General features: G+C 40.9%; 1 protein-coding gene across 23 annotated transcripts in view; it reads left to right on the forward strand.

The window, feature by feature from the left end:
* Positions 1–24,516, forward strand: part of LOC138762132 (kalirin-like) — an 873,682-nt gene that overhangs the window by 660,943 nt on the left and 188,223 nt on the right. Inside the window, exon 36 of one of the 23 annotated variants that reach the window (XM_069935573.1) lies at positions 19,689–20,547. The exons of the other annotated variants lie outside the window; for them this stretch is intronic. Within the exon in view, the coding sequence (XP_069791674.1) occupies positions 19,689–19,694 (6 nt within the window). The 3' untranslated portion in view covers positions 19,695–20,547. Of the gene's footprint in view, positions 1–19,688; positions 20,548–24,516 lie in introns of those variants that run through there. 23 annotated transcript variants of the gene reach the window in all.

A 24,516-nucleotide genomic window follows, 5' to 3' on the forward strand; every position in this document is an offset into this window, starting at 1 on the left:
ATGATCCTCTTAAATTCTTGCTAATAATGAAAAACATCCAGATAAAGGAACTCTCTTTATGGCCATAAGGAATAAAGGTTTTAATTGGACAAAGGTAAATTTTACTCAGCTTAGTTCGGCTGGGAGTCGGAGGAGGACAATAGACAATAGGAGCTGGAGTAGGCCATTTGGCCCGTCGGGCCAGCACCGCCATTTTAGATCATGGCTGATCATTACCATCAGTACCCTTTTCCAGCCTTATCCCCATAACCCTTAACTCCGTTACCCACAAGAGTCTTATCTAACTCTCTTTTGAACATAGTCAGCGAATCCGCCTCTACCACCCTCTGTGGCAGAGCATTCCACAGATTCACACTTCTCTGGGTAAAAAAATGCTTTCTCATCTCCGTCCTAAAGGGCCTACCCTGTATTCTAAAACTATGCCCTCGTCTCCCCCATCATTGGGAACAAGTAATCAGACTTCACCTTGTCTATCCCCCTGATGATTTTGTATACCTCAATCATGACCCCCCTCATCCTTCTAAACTCCAATGGATACAAGTCCAGTTTTTCTAGCCTTGCTGCATATGACAACCCTGCCATCCCTGAAACTAACCTTGTAAATCTGCGCTGCACACCCTCTATAGCTAGTATGTCCTTCCTCAAGTTTGGAGACCAGAACTGGATGCAATACTCCAGGTGGGGTCTCACCAGGGCCCTGTATAACTGCAGAAGGGCGTCTCTGTTCCTATACTCCAATCCCCTCTTTATGAAAGCCAATATTCCATTTGCCTTCTTCACAGCTTTCAGAACCTGCATGCTAGCCTTCAGTGACCGGTGAACAAGTACACCCAGATCCATTTGCACTTCCCCACTCCCTAGCTTGTCTCCATTTAAATAATACTCAACTTTCCTATTACTTCCCCCAAAATGAATAACCTCACATTTGTTCACATTGAAATTCATCTTCCATTTAGCCGCCCACTCCTCCAGCCTGTCCAAGTCCATCTGCATTTTCCTTACATCCTCCTCACACCCCACACCGCCACCCAGTTTAGTGTCATCTGCAAATTTGCTCTTGTTATTTATAATCCCCTCATCCAAATCATTAACATAAATTACAAACAACTGAGGACCCAACACCGATCCCTGAGGCACTCCACTCGTCACATCCTGCCATTCTGAAAAAGACCCATTTACTCCAACCCTTTGTTTCCTATCTCTTAACCAATTTCCTATCCATGTCAGCACCTTACCTCCAATACCATGCTCCCTGATCTTGCCCACTAGACTCCCGTGCGGTACCTTATCAAAGGCCAAATACACCACATCCACTGGCTCTCCCGAGTCCACCTTCTTTGTCACATCCTCAAAAAATTCCAGAAGGTTAGTCAAGCATGACTTACCCTTAAGGAATCCATGCTGACTAGCCCTTATACTATTATTACTGACTAAGTGTTCTGCTATTTCTCCTTTTATGATGGACTCCAATATCTTCCCCACCACTGATGTCAGGCTAACCGGTCTATAATTTCCCGTTTTCTCCCTCCCTCCTTTCTTAAAAAGCGGCACCACATCAGCCACTCTCCAATCCTCAGGGACCTCCCCGGAATCTATGAAACTTTGGAAAATGTCGACCAGTGCCTCCACAATTTCCATAGCCACCTCTTTAAGCACCCTAGGATGCAGCCCATCAGGCCCTGGGGATTTATCAGCCCTCAGTCCCAACAATTTACTCATAACCTCCTGCTTCTGGAGAGATCAGAGGAGGAGGAGCTTGCTGAAAGTGAGTCAGAGGAGGAGGAGCTTGATGAAAGTGAGGCGAAGGTAAGCTATTAAAGTCGGGGGCTTACCGGGGCTTGGGCCTACTTGGTTCGGCTGGGAGTCGGAGGAGGAGCTTGGAGAGAGTCGGGCTGTGAATCAGAGGAGGAGGAGCTTGGTGAAAGTGACAGGGTTAATTGGTCAAGGGGCCAATAAAAGGAGTGAAAGGGGAGGGAGCGGCCAGCGAGGAGTGGCTCAGTGAGTGAGTGGAGCAGTGAAGGAGTGAGACTTCCTGGTTTTGGCTTATCAGGAGAAGGAGTGAGACTTCCTGGCTTTGGCTTATCAGGCTTCGGCAAAAGCAGGCAAGGAGAAAAGGTAAGCTGAGTTATTTGCCTTCATGTTCAGAGTCATGCCAATAGGGTTAGTGCTCTGTACTGGGTGTCGGATGTGGGAACAATGGGTGACCTCCACCCTCCCAAATACCCACATCTGCACCAGGTGTACCGAGATGCAGTTACTAAGGGAGCGAATTAGGGATATGGAGTTGCAGATTGATGACCTGCGGCTTGTAAGGGAGAATGAGGAGTTAATCGACTCAACTTTCAGGGCGATAAATACTCCAGAACCCATGTCAGGTAAGTGGGAAACCGTCATGGGGGGGAAAGAAAAATGCGAGAAAAACGGAGAGCACACCAGTGACTATCCCACTCAGCAACAGTTACGTTGTGTTGGATTCTGTTGAGAGAGATGACTGGACAGAAGATGGCCACGGGCACCAGGTCAATGGCAATGAGGCTGGCAGAGTGGTGCAAAAGAAAAGGAAAAGGAGAAATGCAGTAGTTACTGGGGACTCCATTGTCAGAGGTACGACAGGAGGCTCTGTGAGCCAGGTAAGTATACCCGCATGGTGTGCTGCCTCCCTGGTGCAAGGGTACGAGATATCACAAATTGGGTCCAAAATATTCTGAGAGGAGAGGGAGAGCAGCCTGATGTCTTGGTACATGTGGGTACAAAAGATATTGACAAGAAAAGGGAGGAGGTAATGAAAAGGGATTACAGTGAGCTGGGACGAAAGCTGAAAGACAGGAATGCTAGGGTGGTGATCTCGGGATTACTACCTGTTCCAAGTGCAAGTGATGAAAAGAATGTAAGGATAAGGAAAATGAACATGTGGCTGAGGTGCTGGTGTACAAGGCAAGGATTTGGCTTCTTGGATCATTGAGATCTCTTTTGGGGAAGGCATGATCTTTACAAGAGGGACGGGTTGCACCTAAATCCAAAAGGTGTCAACATTTTGCCAAGTATGTTTGGTACAGCAGTGGGGCAAGGTTTAAACTAATTTGGCAGGGGTATGGGAACCAGAGTGATAGGAAAAAGGGAAGGGAAGATAAAGTAATGGGCAGGAAAAGTAAAATAGGAAAAGTAATGTTGGGAGGAGAAAGTAAAAAATCAGATGGTGCAGTGAGTTTTCGGGTCAATGATAGTGTTAAGAAAATTACAAAGAAAAATAGTGGGCAGAAAAATCAAAAGAAAAGGTTACAGAAGTCACGAGATATTAAAAGGACAAAGAGCATAAGGGCACTTTATCTGAATGCCCGCAGTATTAGAAATAAGGTTAGTGAACATGAGGCGCAAATCGGTACCCATGCCTATGATTTGGTAACCATCACGGAAACATGGCTACAAGGTGACCCTAAATGGGAATTAAACTTTCAAGGGTATCAGGTGGTGCAAAGAGATAGACAGGATGGTAAGGGAGGTGGAGTTGCACTCTTAATCAAAGATGAGCTCCAGGCAGTAGTGAGGAATGATATAAGATCTAATGAGCATAATGTTGAGTCCATTTGGGTAGAGATAAAGAATAACAAAGGGAAAAAATTATTGGTGGGTGTTATCTATCGCCCACCATATAATAATAGTTTAGTGGCACAGGAAATAAATAGAGAGATAAGTGAGGCATGTAATAATGATACGGCAGTCGTCATGGGGGACTTTAACTTCCACATAGATTGGGAAAATCAAGTTAGTCGTGAGAGTCTGGAAGAGGACTTCATAGAATGCATCCGCGATAGCTTTCTTGAGCAGCATGTTAAGGAACCCACAAGAGAAAATGCTCTCCTGTATCTAGTGTTGTGCAATGAGATAGGTAGAGTAAATGATATAATAGAGACCATCTGGGAAATAGCGATCATAGTATGATTGAATTTCTCTTTCAGATGGAAGGGGAAGTAGTTAGATCTAAAACTAATATATTATGCTTAAACAGGGGTGACTACCATAGGATGAGGGAGGAATTGGGCAGAGTGGACTGGGAACACAGGCTCATTGATGAAACAGTTGAGGAACAGTGGAAGATTTTCAAAGAAATATTTTGTAATGCTCAACAAAAATATATTCTGGTCAGGAAAAAGGGCAGCAAGGGAGGGAAAAATCAACCGTGGTTAACAAAGGAAATAAAGGAGAGTATAAAATTGAAGGTGCAGGTGTACAAAGCTGCAAAGAGCAGTGGGAAACTGAAAGATTGGGAAAACTTTAAGAGACAACAAGGGGTGACAAAGCGGGTAATAAGAAATGGGGAAAAAGGATTATGAAAGTAAATTGGCACAAAATATAAAAACAGAAAACAAAAAATTTTATAAATATATAAAACGGAAGAGGGTGGCCAGAGTTAACATAGGACCCTTGGAGGATGAGAAAGGAAAACTGGTAGCAAAAAATGAGGAAATGGCCGAGGCATTAAACAAATATTTTGTGTCAGTCTTCACGGTGAAAGACACGTCCAGCATGCCCAAGTGCGGAGTTAATGCAGCATATATTTAGTAACTAGTCTAATTTCAAGGTCCCAGAGTTTTGGTTAATTGCAGACATTGAAATGAAGTGAGATTCTGACAACAAATAGATTGGTGATATTTGTTCAGTGCCTTGTTCTGTTTTCCACTTGCTCAAAAATTGCCTGGCATAAAAATTGACAAGAGGCAATGAATTGTTACTAAAATCCTGGGATGTCAATGTGCCATGACTGTCCTTCTTTAAAAAAAATATATATTCTTCAAAAATATGAAAGCAGATCTCATTTTCTCATGACATTTAAATCTCCATTCCTTCTGCATTTTATTGTGATTCTCTTGAATCTTGTAGTAGATGCGATTTTTGTTTTCAATGTCAATTTGTATTTCTCTGAATACTTCAAAAAGTAGACTGTTGAAATTTATGATCCAACAATTGATGGGGATAAGGGATACATGGCTGAGAAAGACATTGTACACAAGAGCACAACAGAGTAAGCGCAGCACATAATTAATGGTTCAAAAATACCATGACAACAGTAACGAGGAAAGGCATTCAATTAAATTCTTAGGTTACAATAAACATTTTGAGAGAGAGGATATTCCTAGCTTATGGCTAGGGTTTCAGATTTCAGATTTATTGTCAGCGTATACGCATGACATCATACAATCCTGAGATTCTTTTTCCTGCTGGTGAGCCAGAATGACAAGACACGTTTATTGTCATCTGGTTGTACAAGTACAACCTGATGAAACAGCGTTCTCCGATCCTTAGTGCAAAACACACGGACATACAACCAGACATAACTTGTAGACAGACAAACAATTCATATGCAGGACAAATATTTCATCTAAATAACTAAATAAATAAATATTGTTTCATGAATATGAGAGTCTCAGATGGTTAGTGTGAGTAGTTCTTTTGGTCATTCAGTATTCTCACTGCCCGTGGGAAGAAGCTATTCCCCAGCCTGGTGGTGTTGGCTCTGATACTCTTTTATCTCTTCCCTGATGGGAGCAGCTGAAAGCTGTTGTGTGCAGGATAGATGGGGTACTCAATGATTTTGCAAGCCCTCTTCAGACAACGATCCTAGTAGATCAAGTTAATGGTGGGGAGTGGAGAGAGAGAGAGATGGCAATGATGCTGCCACTCTTATGGTTCCATGGATTGACCTCTGATCTTTGTTCAGCAACCCTACCACAGGGTGATGCATCTGACCAGGATGCTTTTGATAGAGCTCCTTTAAAAGGTTGACATAGTGGTGGCCGGTAGCCTTGCCCGCTTAAGTCTTCTGACTTTTGCGCCTTCCTGACAAGTGAGGAGATGTTGAGTGTCCACGATAGGTCGCTAGTTAAGTGAACTCCAAGGAGCTTGGTGCTCTCCACTCTGTCTACTGTAGAATTGTTAATGTGTAGTGGAGTATGGATATTCCTCATCCTCCTGAAGTCCACGATCATCTCCTTCATCTTGTCCACGTTAAGACTCTGTTACTGTCACATGAGATTTTCTTCCTCTTCTCTCTAGTGTGACTCATTGTTGGTGGTGAGGCCAACTACTGGTGTTTCATCTGCAAACTTGGTGACATTATTGGATCTAAATTACCACTTATTGATAGTGCAAAAAATATGCAGTCAACAAAAACATTTAAAAAATGACATCAAACTGGAATGCAGAGAGAAAAAAATGAATAATGTGCAAAAGTAAGTCCTTAAATGTGTTCCTGATTGAGTTTGTCATTGAGGAGTCTGATGGTGGAGGGGTAACAGCTGTTCCTGAACCTGGTGGTGCGAGTCTTATGGCACCTATACCACTTTCCTGATGGTAGAAGTGAGGCAGAGTGTGTGCTGGGTGGTGTGGATCCTTAATGATTGCTGCTGCTTTCTGACAGAGTGTTTCCTGTAGATTATCTTGATGGTGGGGAGGATTTTGCCTGTGATGTCCTAGGCTGTGCCCACTACCTTTTGCATGGCTTCACACTTAGGGGTATTGGTGTCCCCATACCAGACCTTGATTGATGCATCTGGTCAGGACACTTTCCACTGTACATCTGTAGAAATTTGCCAAAGTTTCTGATATCATACTAAACTTCCACAAACTCCCAAGCAAGTGGAGCTGTTAACGTCCTTTCTTCACTATGCCATTTGTGTGTTGGGTCCAGGAAAGATACTCAGAGATAATGACTCCCAAGAACCCTCCTCCTCTTATCCCCCAATGATCGAACTCCTCTGGTTGCCCCTTCCTGAAATCAACAATCAGCTCCTTGGTTTTGGTGACAATGAGTGTGTGGTTGTTGTTGGTGCACCATTCAGCCAAGTTTTCAATCTCCCTCCTGTAGGCTGACCCATCCCCCCTTGTTCTACCACCCACTACCATAATATTGTCAGCAAATTTGTAGATTGTTTTATTGTACTGAACCACACAGTCATAGATGTATAGCAGGGAGAGCAGGTTTAAGGGATAAGCGATTACTGTTAAAATTTTTGATGATATGAAGATGTGACATTTCTTTATTCTTCATTTGCTATCTATCTATCGACCCTCAAATGGTACACATATAAATACCTTCTTTGTAAAATTATCTGTCTTGGAAGTAAAGGAACTGCAATTTTTCAACATTTTTGGACCTTATTTTTTCAAGTTATTTCTACAAAGGATGCTTGTTTTTTTTTTAAATTCTGATACTGTCTATGGTACTGTGCAGAAGTGTGATGTTCAGTGATTTGGTTTCATCACACATGGACTTGATCAAGGATAAAAAATGATCAGTTGGAAATGCTTATATAAGAGAAAAACAAATCACTACTGTGTAGCAGCTGTGTAGCAGGCTGAGCGGGCACTCAGTGCGGTAATGCGAACCGCCACCGTCAGTACAGTGCACGGACTTACCTAAGGGCTGGCATGCTAGTGGTACTGAGTGCCGAGGGACGGCACGTTGATCACTGGGTTCCTGCTGAAAGGCATGGGATGTTAACAAGTCTCAATTTAAAATTACTGGTCCCGTAGACCAGCAGCCGTCCCTTAACAAGGTCCATGTGGAGCCCGGAACAGGCAGGGAATAAAAGCTGCTTGTAAAGCTTCAATAAACCAGTCTTGAGTTGACTACTCTGGTGTGTGTTTGTATTTCATTAGTAGCTCTACCGTAGTAGCCGCTACAACTGCATTTATTGTTTTATTTTATCTATCTTCTGCTTCCATGTGGAAAGTTCATGTAGACATTGCAGAACAAACAAATGAATTAATTTCTATATAGGTTGACAATTCTGCCAGAATATTCTGCATATGTGTACTTTAATGTTTGTGTAATCATTAATATATGGGTTACAGCACTGAAGTAAACTATTTAGACCCACTGGCTGTTTATACCCCACATAAAATTATTCCTTTATTCAAGAGGGGAATCAGGAGTAAACCAGGTTATAAACAAGAAAATCATCAGATGCTGGGGTCCAGTGCAGTACCCAAACATGCTGGAAAAACTCAGCAGATCATGTATGGTTTACAACACAGAATTAAACCATCCAGGCCAACTGGCTGGTGTTTATGCCCCACACAAAGTGATTTCTTTATGCAAGAAGCAAAGCAATGATAAGCCAATTATGAACAAGAAAATTTGCAGACACTGGGGTCCAGGATAGTACACAAAAATGCTGGAGAAACTCAGCAGTCATGTAGATCCTTAGGAAGTAAAAGTCAGTTGATGTTTTGGGTCTGAGTCCTTCCTCACCCTTTGTTATATCAACCTTGATGTTAATTGAGATGGTATGATTAGTAAGTGTGTTACACATGCAAAACTTAGTTCATTTGTCAATAATGGGGAGCATAGATACAGGCTGTCAAAAGGTATTGATCACATAGTAATTTGACAGAGAGTGACAGGTAGAATTGGATCCTGATGAATGAAGTGATGCATTTTGGCAAGTCAAATGAGAAGAGAATGTAATCAATGGCCATGGTAATGGTGAACAGAGAAATCTTGGTGTATAAATCAAAGTTCAAATCTAATGAATGCTAAATGTGACAGCAGTGATAAGTAGGATGGTAATGAAGAGCTATTGGATATAGGTTTCATTCGCTGGGGGATAAGAACTGAGAAATAATGGAACAGCTTTATAAAATATTGATGAGGCTACATCTGAAATATTGGGTTCAGTTTTGGTTGCCATCATATGAAAGGAATGTCCCCCTTTGATGGAGTGTCCCCCATATGAGAAGAGAGAGTGTGTTGGCTGAGTTTGTTGATGTTGGAACAGCAAAGGCTGAAGGCAGACCTGATAGAAATATACAAAATAATGAAGGGCATTTGTAGGCTAGGGAGTAGTGAACTGTTTCCCATTGCAGAGGTATCTGTAATCAGTGGGACAGGTTTAAGTTGAGAATGTTTAGAGGGGATGAGTTTGAGGGGATGTTTAGAGGGGATAAAGAAATGAGTTTGGCGGGCACTAGGCAATATTTAAGCAGGTTATGGACACACACTGGATCTATTACGGTGTAGAAGTGCTGATGAATGAATAGTCATAGATGGGCATGACTGAAGAGTCAATTTCAGCTCTATTTGATTCTCAAATGAGCTTCCTTCCACCCCTCTTTCACCTTAATGTCATTTCTTTCTGCTGCATATATCTGTCTATCTTCTCCCCTTAAATGCATTAATTCTGCTCATTTCAGCTAACTTTGGTCGTGGCAAATTCCACTGTCTATTATTCTATTTTGATGAATTAACTCTTACTTTTCTGAATATTTAAATTATAATCAACCACGCTTACACCAATAATTTAATAATACATATATAACTTCAAATTTAACATGGTAAACCCTCCATCCACCCCTAACCTCAACAATAATACACCCTCTCCTCCCATCTCCACCCTACTTACCCCAACTACCCCTAATAAAGAAATAGAAAAATGGAGAAAAAACTTAAATAAGAATTAATATCTCGTGGAATGAGGGAACAAAGTCTTCAGTTTCCAATTGAAATAATCCAAATAAGGGCTCTAAATCTTCCTGAAAATATAACTTTTATCTCTCAAATTATACGTTATTTTTTCCAAAAGAATACAAGACCTTCATTCTGAATGCCATCTCTCTAAATTAAGTTCCATCTGATCTTTCCCTTGCCACTGCCAAAGCCAACCTCAAAAAAGCTACTTGAAATTTATCCAATCTAAAAACCAAACAAATTTCACTTATATCACCGATTTTTTTTTTAATTGAATCTAAAGAAAGTTTTAATTTCAAAACATTCTGTAAATAATCCTTAACACAAGACTTGTCATAAGACCATAATGAATGCAAAAACGTACCCTTCTGTCTGTTACATTGAAACACAAATCAGAAAAAAAATCAAATTATATCTTTTCAAACGAAATTTCCGTCTATACCAGACATTAATGATTTTTGTCATACTATCATTACAAATAGTTTTTCAATTATCTCTATCCAAATCAATTCCCAAATCCTTTTCCCATTTCAGTCTTGATTTATGCAAATCAATTTTAGACATTTTCTGTTGCAATAATTTATATATTTCAGATATAAATCCTTTCTTTCCTCCATCACGAACCATCATTCTAAATTTCGACTCTTTTGGAAGAAACAAATTCTTCCCAAAAGAATCATACCACATCAATTTAATTTGATAATAACAAAGAAGAGACTGATGCCGTTCATCACCGGGGCAACTCTCCCAAAGTGTCTCACTTTCCCTGCCTAGTAAGAGTATCAAGGGTTACGTTTCACCAACAGCAATGGAGAGATGCACAAACAGAAGGGTTAACTTTAAGACAAAATTTATCAACAAATTACATTGGTTCTTCATTGATTCAAAGAAAACATATTTTTGTGCAGCTTTTGCCAAAGATGAATTTCTCCAGTTGTTTGATGTAATGTTGGTACAGAGTCCAGGTCTCACATCCGTATAGGAGAGAAGGGATAACCATCATTCTGTAGTCGTTCAGCTTTGTAGATATGAGGACATTGTGTTGATTGAACACTCTGGCACACAGCCTCCCCAGAGCCTGGCTAGAATTACCTCAATAAACTTAACCCCCAAACATAAGCCTTTATGGAAACTCTACATTACCAACAGATGTTTACAAGGTGTATGTAGGAAAAATACCCAAACCATTACAGTCCAAGTTCAAAATGCCCCAAAAGAAAACTCCCAAAACAAAACCTCAAGTCAGTCATGTCAAGTCCGTCAGTCAAAAAGGAACAGCTCACAGAGTCTGGTTTTCAGGCTTAAGCTTCTTAGTTTGGTTGCATGCTGGTCTTCTAGTTGGACCTGTAGACTGATGGCCATGGTCACTGTAGACTTACATTCACTGTAAACTTGCATTCACTATAGACTTACGACTTTCCTGAGTTTTGAATGTGACAACAACCACCTTTGTTTTCTTCTCGGGAATTTTCACCCAGTGACCTCCTAGTCACTACACAAGGTTCAAGCCCACTTTAGAGTTAACAAGTGGCCTTCTGTCACACAAGTCTTCCCCTCTAAACACCCTGTCTTGGGTCACCTTCTGTCACACGAAGTCCGCCCATTACTCCTGTGCTTGCTGACCTACACTGATTTCCAGTTAAGCCATTCATGGTTTTGCCCTTTCCAATATTTTGTAATATGCTAATCCTGGAAGTCACCAGTGCTCCTCCAGCCTGGTCCCTTAATCATGCAAGAACTTAATCACCCTACCAATGGAGCTGGATTTGCTGACTTTGCATTTCAAATTAGAGGAGTATGTCATGAGCAGGCTGGTGTTGTAAAATTATGTTTAGGTCAGTATCCCAGAAGTTCCCACTGTCAGGATAAATTCTGGGGTAAATGTCAACATATTTCAGAGGTCAATAGCAAGGTGGCAGTTTCCACTGATGACTTCAAAATCCTGACTATTTTATCCGCCTGTAGGCTCTGGAACAATCATTGTCCTCAATTCATTCACCTTCCTATACCTTGAGAGCCAATCTTTTTAGGTCAAAAGCTTGGATTTGGAAAAAACATACTTTAGTGCCAGATATCCATTTTCTTACTTAAGTAAGTGGTATCCTGTCCAAAACAGGGCTGTTGACAACCCTGCCTCTCTCTCTTTGCGCCATCCCATCCCTCTTCTATTATTTCTCCCCTTTCTCTTACCTTCCATGCATTTTCAGTCTGTATCATGTTTCCACCAAATCTCTGCATTGTTTTTCTTCCTTCTAACTTTATCTTTCTGTTTGCTTTACTCTTTTATTTATCCCAGTATCTCTTCCTTCATTTCGTATTGATTAATCCCATGCACTGTGTTAGCCCTGAGGATGATTGACATAAACTATCCAAATTAAGAAAGGCCTGCTCTGGTACTTTGAAACTAATCCATTTTTCAAGTGCCAATCGCACCACAATTGCAGTTGGAGATACCAATCACATGCCAGTTGATATCACTGCTGCTCGCCCAACATGTGACATACACATTACAGAACATCATGATATAGTTTTTCAAATGCACTGTTTCCATATCCTTTAAGGAATATACATACAGAAAGCCTCTGCACCCAGCCAAGAGGGTAGAACCAAAGAACCGTAGAAGATTACAGCTCAGAAACAGGCCCCTTCGGCCATTCTAGTCTATGCAGAACCATTTTTCTTTGCCTAGTTCCATTGACCAGAACCCAGTCCATAGCCCTCCATACCACTCCCATCCATGTACCTGTCTGAATTCTTCTTAAATTATAACATTGAGCCTGCATTCGCCACTTCATATAGCAGCTCATTCCACACTCCCATCACTCTCTGTGAAGAAGCTTCCCCTTATGTTCCCCCTAAACCTTTGCCCTTTCACTTTTAACCCATGTCCTCTGGTTTGTATCTCACCTAACCCTCACTCTTAACCCATGTCCTCTGGTTTGTATCTCACCTAACCTCAGTGGAAAAAGCCAATCTACATTAATTCTGTCTATCCACCTCATCATTTTAAATACCTCTATCAAATCTCCCCTCAGTCTTCTACGCTCCAGGGAATAAAGTCCTAACCTGTTTAACCTTTCCCTGTAATTCAGTTCCTGAAGGCCAGGCAGTGTCCTAGTAAATCTTCTCTGCACTCTTTCTATCTTATGGATATCTTTCCTGTAGTTAGGTGATCAAAACTGCACACAATATTCCAAATTTGGCCTCACCAATGTCTTATACAACTTTACCATAACATTCCAACTCCTATTCTCAATAATTTGATTTAATGAAAGCCAATATGCCAAAAACATCACTTTTGAAATTCCAGGCCTATAGACATTGCTGGCAGGGCCAGTATTCATTGCCCATTCCAATTAAAATGCTTATTATTTCAGAGAGCAGTTCAGAATCATTCACATTTGGGATTTGTGGATAATTGGATCAATAATCCAGACCTTTTTAGCTAGTCCTCTAATTTAACCATAGTGGTTCATCCCCACTGATAAAGATTTTTTTTTTGGTTGCTGCCTTCATGAACCTAAGGAAATGGAAGTGCACAGGAGCTCAATGGTTTACTAGTATCTGACATGTGACAAATGACATTTCCCTAGAGAACCCCTCCATGCTTCTTAATTGCTAAGTTAGCATTTCTTGCCACTTCTCCTCAGAGAAGTGATATCATTATCCCACCAAAGTTATTTGTTCAACCAAGGTGCGAAGCCCATTCCTTTGCAGTTGTTTCTATCTATGGATCAATAATAAAATATAATGTGCAATCTTGTGTATAATCACAATTTAATTTCACCATCTGCATTAATGTGATAATTTTTAGTTCATCATTGTTGATTCTACCTACGTATCCAAAGACTGTTGCATGCTGAAGGTCCCTAATGCTGGGGTAAAACATGAAATTCTGCAAACCCTATGGATGAAGTAAAAACACAATGCTGGAGAAACTCAGCAGGTCAAACAATGTACTTTATATAGCAAAGATAAAGATACATAACCAACGTTTCGAGCTTGAAGGGCTCAATCCTGAAACAATGGTTATATATTTTTATCTTTGCTATATAAGGTTCCTAATTTTGTCTATTCGAACTGTGGGCTTAGCTATATCATTAACCACTGAGTTTCTCTGAAGTTTTACTCTCTGTCTTGCTGTTGACCTTCTATGTCTTAATGTAACCCAAAGCCTGTCTGGTTATGGGAACTTGCTATGAAGAAATAAATAATAATGTGTGCATAAGAGATTTCCCAATAGATATTTGAAGATTATTTGAAGAAGAGAAAGGAATCTGAGTAAATAGAAGCCTCATTGAGAGGGTGCTCTTCACAGTTGCCTTAAAAGCAGTATACTGAGGAAATTAAAGCTAAGCAATAGACTTGCAATAACTTGATAAAGAGTGTAAGCAGAAAATTTAGTTAGAGTTCTTCAGCTTTAGTGAAATCAAAATCTAAACATCTACAAATTACCATGATCCTGGAATTTGGAAAACATTAAGATGGCAATGGGTTTCCTGAATAAAATAATAACAGCCATGGAAAGCCAGGTAGTTTCCCTTGGGGATTTGCCACACATATTCAAGCCTCAGTGCAGTCCAATAGTTCAGTCTTGCAAAGAAAAAAAACGAAATGTTTTACTGTGCGGTCAGAAGATAGAGGATTCCTGCACGAGCAAGCCACTTCAGACCAATGATAAAGGTGAAATATTGAACTGCCCAAACATGGCTAATGAATGCCATCATTCATCTTCACCGCCAGACAGAATTCTCAAGACAAGTTCCACAAGTAATTTTATTTTCTGGACATCTCGGCATAAAACAGCAGCTGGGTTTTAATGAGAAGCAGTAGATTTGAAGTGGAATGCTATATCTAGAACTATCTAATGACCTTGGTATGTGTTTCTGCTTTTGCACTTGTTTTTTTGTAGCCTCAGTCCATTTGACAGTGGTCTGGCAAACTTAAATGATTGCAGAATAAATCATTATTGGTCAACCACCAGAAAAGATATGAGAGGCACACTCTGGATCACATCTATTTTGTGTTCATTGGAGCGTCTTGACATGTTAATTCAGGAAGTTAGTCTTTCAAAGATGAATTTTAAGATCAGCAATGGCAAGAATGAATAGAGTCATAGTATCATGGTTATAGAGAGCTCAGAAGCAAGCCCTTCAGCCCACCATCAAATATCCCTTTGCACTAATCCTATAATAACCCCATTTTCATTCTTCTCACTTTCTCATCAATCTCCCCCATATTCTACCACTCACCTACACCTTCAGGACATTTAACCCTGGGGTGTGGGAGGAAACTGGAGCACTGGAAGGAAACCCACGTAGCCATATACTAACTCAACAAAGAAAAAACACCCCTATTATCTGTGCCACATTGCTACCCAATCCTCAACACTGGACGGCAAATAATAGGGATTTAAGGAAAATGCAAGCATTAACAATGATATGTGGAAAAAAACTCTTGTTGCAGGAAAATAATGTTGGTTAGTGACCAATATTGTCACCAACGATATTAGCTTTTCCCAAAGGTAAGGGGAAATTTGTCACTTTCAGGACTTTAGTGGAACATAGACTTATTTATTTTGTTTATTTATTGCAGATCCTTTTGTTAATTTTGCTAGACATTTCAAATCCTGATCTTAAATTTAGTTTATAGATTCTCCTTGTATTTGCACAATATCACATGTAATTACATAGAAAAAACATACAAGTGAAATAAGTGATGTTATTTCCCAAATAGAAATGACCCTTTGTGTTGTTCCTTTCTCAACTTGCATCCTCTGCCATCTTATTCTCTCATTTACTTTTCCCTGTAACTATTTTTTCCACACATTCTCAACAACTTTACTACCCACATACATAAGGAACAAATCACAGTAGCCGTACACCTTTGATCTCTGGAGCTGTGAGGTAGTGGCTCTACTAGCTGCGCCATGTTTGTATTCCCTCTCATTTCAATAGTCATACAAACAAGTTTCTTATAACACGTGGAGGCAAATTGCTCTATTCCTCACATGTATGGTTCATGTTAACTATGAAGCATTTTGAACAGAACCTATTCTGGTCATCACTCAGGAGAGTCTGTCCCAAAGCATATAATGGATTTAATTCTGTCTGCAGTTTCCTTTCAGGTTGCTAAAGTTTATCCTGCACTGTTGTGTTCAGAATAGGTTCGACAGGTTCAAAGAGAATCAAGGTTGGACATGTGTTATTAACAAACAGTGGTCTTTATTTACACACAGGGAAATTCACAGAAAGCCACACACTCACACAGACTAACCCAGAATAATACACAAATAACTACACATCGGGTGAAAATAAATCACTGCCAAACATTCTTAACTCCTGATTGAGAAAGAGCGGGTTAAACACACAATGCACATCCACCCACAGGCAGAGCACATTAATGAATAGTAAATTAATTACAACTAACAAGTATATCAAATAAATCTGGTTTCCAGCATTGACTGTGGCCCGGGATCTAGGACAAGCCCATCACTGTCATCCCTCCAGTTCACCCCCCCCCATCCCTCCGCCCTTGTTTGACAGTCTGGACTTCAGTGATGGTCTTGAGTCTAAAAGCTTATCTTTTTTCTTTATTTCTGAAAATTTTATTTTTAATTTTCTAAACTTAAACTCAGTTATTAGCACCTCAGTGTCAAAGTTAACAGTATCAGCATTGACTACAATTTACAATTATCAGTTTTATTCAAAGTTTTCTGCAGAGTTCAAGCTCTTTTTGTCCCCGTCCCTCCACACATCCCCCACCCTCAACATTTAACACTTTACTAATCACAGTTACACACAGCATTCAAGACACTTACAACAAAAGTATAAGACATATATCAGGGTTTTATGGGTTTGTCACGACATGGCAGCCAGTGCTCAGGCTGTTTTCTTCCCTTGACTTTTCCTGGTGCTCGTCTTTTTCATGTGATGCGCGAGACCAATCACGCATCATCCTCGTCTGTGGACAGATCTAACGATTCATCAACTGCAAGGGCCAATCACACATCAGCCTCACAAGTGGGCAGATCTAACCCTTGATTGCCAGGTGAGGTGACTTCTGATAATGACCACCACAATCCACATTCCAACAGATTTCCAGCCGGAGAGGCCACACGTCCCTCCGTGCAGTGAACTGGGATTCACTGTAGTGTGTTGTGCTGATGGCTAGCCCCACCTCTCAGCTCCACCGCCATCTTCCCGCATATACCCCTGGTTTCCTGCCTAAACCCAGAATCCTTCTGAAGATGACTGTTGATCCCTACCCTTAGTTATAAGCTAATAAAAGTGTATGTTCTCCCTCCAGTCGTGAAAGTTTTTATTCACGCTACAATTTTATTAGCTTATTCTCTAATGATGGAAGTGCTTCTCAAGCCTGGTCTACTGCTAATAGACCCTCTGTCGCCCACGCGGCTGAGGAGTTCACATACTGGCTAGACTGCTTCCAGGCCTATCTGAACATGACCAGAGACAATTTCCAACTCCAAGGAACTTAAGAGGTCTGCGCTCATTTCGAGGGTAGGAATGTAAGGGTATACAGTCATCAGGGACTGCTCTACATATGACGCTGCTATTGAGGCATTGAAGGCTAGGTACCTGAAGTCAGAGAACGTAGTCCTAGCGAGGCACCGACTCACTCTATGTACCAGCAGCCAGGAGAGATCTTCGATGACTAACTGCTGGATCTGTGGACACTTGCCAAGTGCAGGTAAGAAGCAGCTTGTGGGCTGTGTTCATGAGGAAGAACAGACCAGAACACTCTAGTCGCAGGGATCTGCTCAAGGTACATGATGCAGCGACTATTCGAGTTAGGAAAGAAGAACCTAGCTAGCCACATTGATCTGGCCAAATCGCTGGAACAGGCCAAGTTTGAGAATTATGACTTCGAAGCCAGCGAGCTTGCCCACCCAGGTGAGCCCTTTCAAGACCAGCTGCTCCCACTACCACTGCCCTTATGGCTGCCGCTTCTCATACCAGGGAATGTTTATCTGTGGCAAGAGCCAGCATCCCTGATCTCATTGCCCGGCAAAAGACTCGGTGTGTTCCAGCTGTGGCAAAAATGACATTGGGTGAGGGTTTGTCGCGTGAGGGGAAGCCCGGGGAAATCTACATCCTGCACTGCTCCCGGATCCCATTCCATCCCCAAGCCATCTGCCCCGAATTCACCCAAACCTGCTTGCTGCGCAACACGCCGACGGAGGGTGGCGGTGAGAAAATGGCACGAAAAGCCTCAGCGGCCATCTTGCCTTGACCCAAATTCAAACTTGGTGCCATCATCATCGGAGGAAGAAGGGAGGGACCATCTTTCCATGCCACGAGGTCGACGCCATCTTACCCACACTGGAAAACACAGGACGGTGGGGGCAACTCGAGTGAGGAGCATGGAGTCTCTGGGGACCTAGCCTCGATGATCCTAGATGAGGACAGACCTCATCAGCTCAGCAACTCCATAGTGACTGTGAACGTAAATGGACATTCCACTAAATGACTAATTGACATGGGCTTTATTGAAAGCTTCATAGACTCACAGGCAGTGCAAAAGTACAATCTGAAGATGTATCCTTATTACCACATTTTTCTCACATCTCATTCACATTCTACGCATCTTCAACAACATTGTATAGTCCACCCATCGTTTGAAGGGGGGACTTCTGTAGATTTCACTTGTATATTCTTGCTGAACTGTGTGCCCTGGTGTTTTGGGGTCTGGACTTCCTGTGTGACCTTAAAAGCGTGACCTGGTCCCCTCCCCCCTATAACAGTTCAAAACAGGGCCCCCAAAACCAGAATCCACATGCAGCCTCTCCACATTGAATATCGATCCCCCTTCTCTCTTCTTGAATCTGTCCCCAGACTTCAAACCCATTGCTACCAAGAGCAGGAGACGCAACGCAGCAGACTGAGAGTTTATAAAGTCGGAGACTCAACACATGCTGGATAAAGGTATTGTCAAATCTAGCACCAGTCTATGGAGAGCGCAAGTGGAAGTGGTAAAGAGGGAATACAAGTCCAGGCTAGTTATTGACTATAGCCAAATCATTAACCTTGATGCATACCACTCCCTCGTATTTTGGACATGGTGAATGATATTGCGAAGTATCGGATCTATTCAACCATCGACCTGAAAGCTGCCTATCACCAGCTGCCAATCCATTCCTGTGCCAGTGAATTATTTCTCTCCTCTCAATTGAAGTTCATTCTTTTTAATGTTTTGACCAATATTACTTTTGTTTTCGTAAAAATTGATAAATGTGCTTCACTTCAGCAAAAAAAATAGCATTAACATTTCCAAAGGAACATTTCCAAAGAAAAATCAATTTGTTATATTCCAGTGGTGAGAGAATAACAACCTGAGCCTCAACATGGACAAGATAAGGTAGATGATTATGGACTTCAGGAGGACCAGGAGTGACCAGCCTCCACTGCACATCATCAACTCTGTAGTGGAGAGCGCCAAGTTCCTTGGAGTCCACTTAACTAGTTACCTATCATGGGCATGCAACATCTCCTCTCTTGTCAGGAAGGCACAACAGTGACTGCACTTCCTGAAAAGACTGAAGAGGGCAAGGTTATTGTGCACCACCATGTCAGTCTTCTACAGGAGCTCTTTCGAGAGCATCCTGACCGGCTGCATCACAGTGTGGTAGGTTGCTGCAAAGATGGATTGAAGGTAAATCCACAGGGCCATAAGATCATTGTCTGAAGAGGATGTACAAAATCAGGACCCATTCCACCCCACACACAGCATCTTTTAGCTGTTCCCTTCAGGAAAGAGATACAGGAGTATCAGCCAGCATCACCAGGCTGAGGAACAGCTTCTTCTCACAGGCAGTGAGAATACTGAATGACGAAAGGAACTGCTCACACCAATCATCCGAGACTCTCATATATGTGAAACAAGTTATTTATTTATTTGTATATAAGAATATTTACCCTGCATGCGTATTGTTTGCATGTGAGTTACGTATGGTTGTGTGCCTGCGTGTTTTACACCGAGGATCAAAAAATGCTGTTTTGTCTGGTTGCACTTGTAAAATCAGATGATAATAAACTTGACTTGTGTCTGTATGAAAAGTTCATTAAATATTTCCTTTAACTCATAGCGTATTTTAAAAATTCATTAAAAAGTATCTTATTTCTTTGAAGTATATGAGATAGAAACTTCTGTCATTGTGTCGACTGTGCTTATTTACTATGAGTTGATTGCAATTTTTCTGCAGGTTTAACTATACCCATGGTCTTTATTCTTGATGAAAAGCTTGTTGAGCAACCCCTCATCAAGTACCTTTTGGATGTCAGTGGATCATATCAGGAAAATGCTCTTATGAAATTAAATATGGTTACATTTTGCTTTTCACACTTGTCGAGATCACCACTAATAGTTTTCCTGCTTATTAAACACTGAGGTTGAACTGACTAATTAGCAATCATGAGGTTTATCCCTATATTCTTTTTTGAAAAAGAATGCAACATTGGCCAGATCATGGCTTGCATCTCCTCATTTTTTCATCAACGTAAGATACATCCAATCCAGACCATGTGGTTAATCATTTTAAGTGCTCCTAAATAAAGTTAAACAAGATTGTCTGCATTTATTTAACAGTATCAGATAGATGTTTTCGCTGTAAGAAGGAAACGGGAACAACAGTACATGCAATTTGGGCATGTGAGAAAATGGAAAAGTTTTGGGAAGATCTAAATCAGGTATTAAATAAAATCACACAAAGCAACATACCAAAAAATCCAGAGATCTTTCTTCTAGGTAATATGGCCTCAATTTGGATGAAGCACAAAAAAGATTTATTATGATAGCCTTAGCTATGTATTCCAATGGAAAAAATAACATATAATTTAAAAAATAAAGTCACAGCATTCGAACAAATTTGGGAACCGTACATGGAACACAACAGAGAGGGTCTACCGCGAACCTCCAATGCTTAAAATGAGAAAATAATAGAATGAGAAGATGAAATGAACTGACCCAGTGTGTAAAAGTAGATGACACAATTTTCTTGTTTATTTTCATTGTGTGATGACATTGTTTAATGGGTTTATTGTATTGTATATATTGAATGTTTAGTGGGTAGGGATGGGAGTGGGAAGGAGGGAGGGGGGTGCAAAGGAGGGAGGGAAGGAAGGGGGAAAAAGGGGAGAAAATTACACTGTGTATATTCAAGAGGGAAATGTTTGTGTGCATTTTGGTTAATATGGTTAATAGTGTGAAAAATAAAAATGTTTTTAAAAAAAACAAGAATGCCTGCAGATGCTATGATTATAGTTCAATACACAAAAGTGTTGGATTAACTCAGCAGGACATGTAGAGTTCTTAATGTAGCAAAGATATGTAAACTACATTTTGGGCTTGAGCCATTTGTCAAGGGCTTTGTTAAGTGCAGCTAACCTTTCCATTGCCTTGTAGCGGCAGTTACAAACTGAAACACACCATAGGACGCTGAGGGGTTTCAGTTGAACTGATTTATTTGAACTTCGCGTGTGCCCTTTAAGGGTAGCGTGATCTCCGCTCGGCACGGGCGGTGACGTCATCACATTGCCCAAGGTGCGCGCTGTGGCCTGAGCCACATAGCACTGAGATACCCTCGATGCACCATCTTTCCATGGCTATGATACAAGTGGGGGTCGGTTCACCACGAGAGATGTGCGCCACCACAGCCTCATCTTTATCCAATGTTAGCCCATCTCAACTGTGTTTTCTTTATCAGAGAGTCTACCAGCTTTTTGCTCTCATTTTAAAGTACTCATTTAGTACCTCAGTGTAATATGACTGATTGCACTCAGAGACTTGTGAGAGTACAAACACACTTTTAATAGCTTACAATCAATGAATCTGAGGTAAGGCAGGAAAACCAGGGTTTGTATTGGGGTAGGTGAGGGTGGAGCCAGCCATCTGAACAACACACAGAGAGTGAATTCCAGTTCACTGCACTCAGCCAAGTCCACTGCCTTCGCAAGCAAATTTGCTATTTGGTGTCCTCTTACAATCCTTTTCCTGTTCAAGTGCAAATAGAATATTGTTGGCTTTTACATTAGGTACTAGTCTTTTCTCAAATTCTGTCCTTCCTTACTTAAATTTTAACTTCCTGTCTGAACATTCAGCATGGTTTCCTCTTGTGTTATTTTTTTCTGTTACACTTTGCTCTGATTATGGTCAGCCAAGGAGCTCTGGTTTTTCAGTTCTCCAACTGTATTCCTCATGGGAAATAAACTGGACTGTGGCTGAAACATGGACACCTAAAAAGACTCCCATTATTTACTTGCAGATTTGCCTGCCAAATTTTGAATTCAATTGACCCAGCTTAGTTCTGGTGTCATCCTATTAAAATTGGCCCGTCTCCAGTTGACTCTTTTAAACTCAGAGAAGCTTTTTTCCTTTATCGTGGTTATTCCCGATCCTATCATGTTATGAGGACTGTTTCTAAATTTTTCACCACAATACTTGCTCTACTTGTTCCTCATTTCCCTGAACTAAGTCCAGCATGGTCACCTTCAGTGTGCTTATGAAGAAACTTCAGAAACTCCCTTGATTCTTTGCCCCTATGATAACAATCTTCATTGTTATCCCAGAATAGCCTAGATATTACTATACGACATAGTATCACGACATAGTAAAGCACAAAAACTAGATAAATTTGTCCACTGACAATTTCAGAGAAGATGGGGCCTTATCCAGCTGAGTTCAGACAGAAATTAATGAGGACCAGGGAGGTCTTTTGGCATGATTTTTTTTAAATTATGAAGCAGATTCAGTCAGTAAATACTGGGATGGTGAAGAGAAGGGACTTTGATTAGAATATGTCAGAATCAGAATTTATTTTCAAAAGTCAAAAAACTTGGTGTTTTGCGGCAGTGCATAATGCTAGTATTCATATTATAACCATCTTACAACATTACTATAAATAAAAATGGCAATGCACAAAAAGTAAGGCAGTGTCTTTGGTTTTTAGATAAACTCAAATTCATTGTGAGTAAAAATAAAATCTGAATTCAATTAATACAATTAGCAAATAACACAAATCTAATAACACATATGTTGATAGGACATTCATTGTCTTATTGCAGACACTATTTTTCTCTTTTCCCAGATGCCCTTGAGTAGAAGATGGTGAGATATCCTTATGACCCTCAGAGACAGTGAAGTGAAACAATCACTCCGTTGTTACTGAGTAGGATTTCTATGATTTTAACCAAAAACAAAGGTACAGCAGTGGATACCTCATTCATTTTGGCAACTTGGAGGAGATCTTGCTCCTGAATCTGTTCCACTTGACCTTAAAGATATTGAGGATTGTAGCTTCAAGTTCAAATTTATTATCATCTGACTGTACAGTACAGCCCGAGGAAACAGTACAAAAATATATGAACACGTATCCAGACATAACACACATTCAGGCAAACAATACATGAGCAGGACAAATATACATTTATAAATATTGTTTAATAAATGGTAGAGTATCAGAGGGTTTGTATGAGCAGTTCTTTCAATGGGAGCACCAGATGCAGTAGATGACCCATGCAGATTCACAAGTGAAGCATGCTTCATTTGGAAGAACTGTTTGGGGCCCCAAATGGTGATGAGGGAGAAGGTATAGGCACATACATCCTATGGTATTTCCTGCGGATACAGAAGTAGGTATCAAAGGGGTGATTAATGGGAAGAGGTGAGTGGATGATGAAATCATGGAGGGAGCAGTCCCTACAGAAGGCAAGGAGGGGAGGAGAAGGGAAGGTGTGCTTGGTGGTGGGACCACGTCATAGGTAGTGGAAATTGTAGAGGATAAAATGTTGGATATGGATGCTGGTGGAGAGGTAGGTGAGGAAACCTTGTCCTTGTTGCATCAAGGGGAAAAGTGGGAGCAGGGCAGATTAGCAAGAAATAGAGGTGTAGGTAAGGTCTGAGTTCATGAAAGTAAAAGAAAAGCCATGTATTTGAAGAAGACATCTCGGAGGATCTGGAATGGAGGATCTCATTCTGGGAATAGATGCAATGGAGGATGAGGAATTGAGAGAAAAGAAATCCTTTCAGGGGACAGGGTGTAAAGAAGTGTCGTTGAGGTAAAAGTGGGAGTTGGTAAGTTTGTGGGAAATGTCTGTAGAGAGTTTGTCTCCCCAGAGAGAAACAAAGATCGAGAAAGGAGAGAGTGTTGCCAGAGATAAATTAATGTACAGAGATGAATGTGGTAAGTTGCTTGTAGAAATTTTCCCTCTTGTTGGGGTCTGTCCTCTATTGTTGACGGTTCGGTTTTATTCTCAATTGTTTCAATCTTCAGCCAAGCCAAATATACAGAGATGCTGCATACACCTTCTTTAATATTAGTGAGAACTGTCTATTTGCAAGCACTGTGCAGGTATACATTTCTTAATTTGCATGCTGGTTCTGAAACTGAGGAGGTGACTTCATTCCTCTGTGCAATTTTCCTTTCTACCAGATCTTCCAAAAAAGTGTGGGTTGGTTGGGAAAATCCAGACAAATAGCTAAGGAATCATAGGTAAATAGACTTCAGTAATTCTTTTTGAATAATTATAGAGTAATTCAGCTTCTCACTCAGCAAGCATCTGAAGGAAAATAGTAGATAGTTGAGAAAGTACAGCTAAGTACACACCAGAAAGGACATGTCAGTAATGATAAATTAAATAAGCAGGAGGAGCTGATGTGGAGCTTGAAAGTCATGAAACATTGTAATTGTGCTGTAAATGTAAAATTCTTTTTTTCAGAAGCCCATCATATATTCTCCAGAAAATTTACTTTGTCGGGCCTCTTCTGCTCCCATTATTTACATGTAACAGTAAAGATTCCATTATTGTTACATAAAATTCTTTGACTTTTGTCTACCGTGAGCCCCTCACAAAAATCTTCAGCATCTGGAGTTCCCTCCCCTCCAAGAACTGACCAGGCCTGAGCCTGCTTAGCTTCCGAGATCAGACAACCTTATGCATATTCCGGCTATTAGTCTTCTGCATTCAGGCTATTGGGCTTCTGCAATTTCTAACCTGCCTATAAACACTTTAGCTTTTCCCCAATGCTCTCAAAAT

Source organism: Narcine bancroftii, chromosome 4 (genome assembly GCF_036971445.1).
Source record: "Narcine bancroftii isolate sNarBan1 chromosome 4, sNarBan1.hap1, whole genome shotgun sequence".
Taxonomy (NCBI): Eukaryota; Metazoa; Chordata; class Chondrichthyes; order Torpediniformes; family Narcinidae; genus Narcine; species Narcine bancroftii.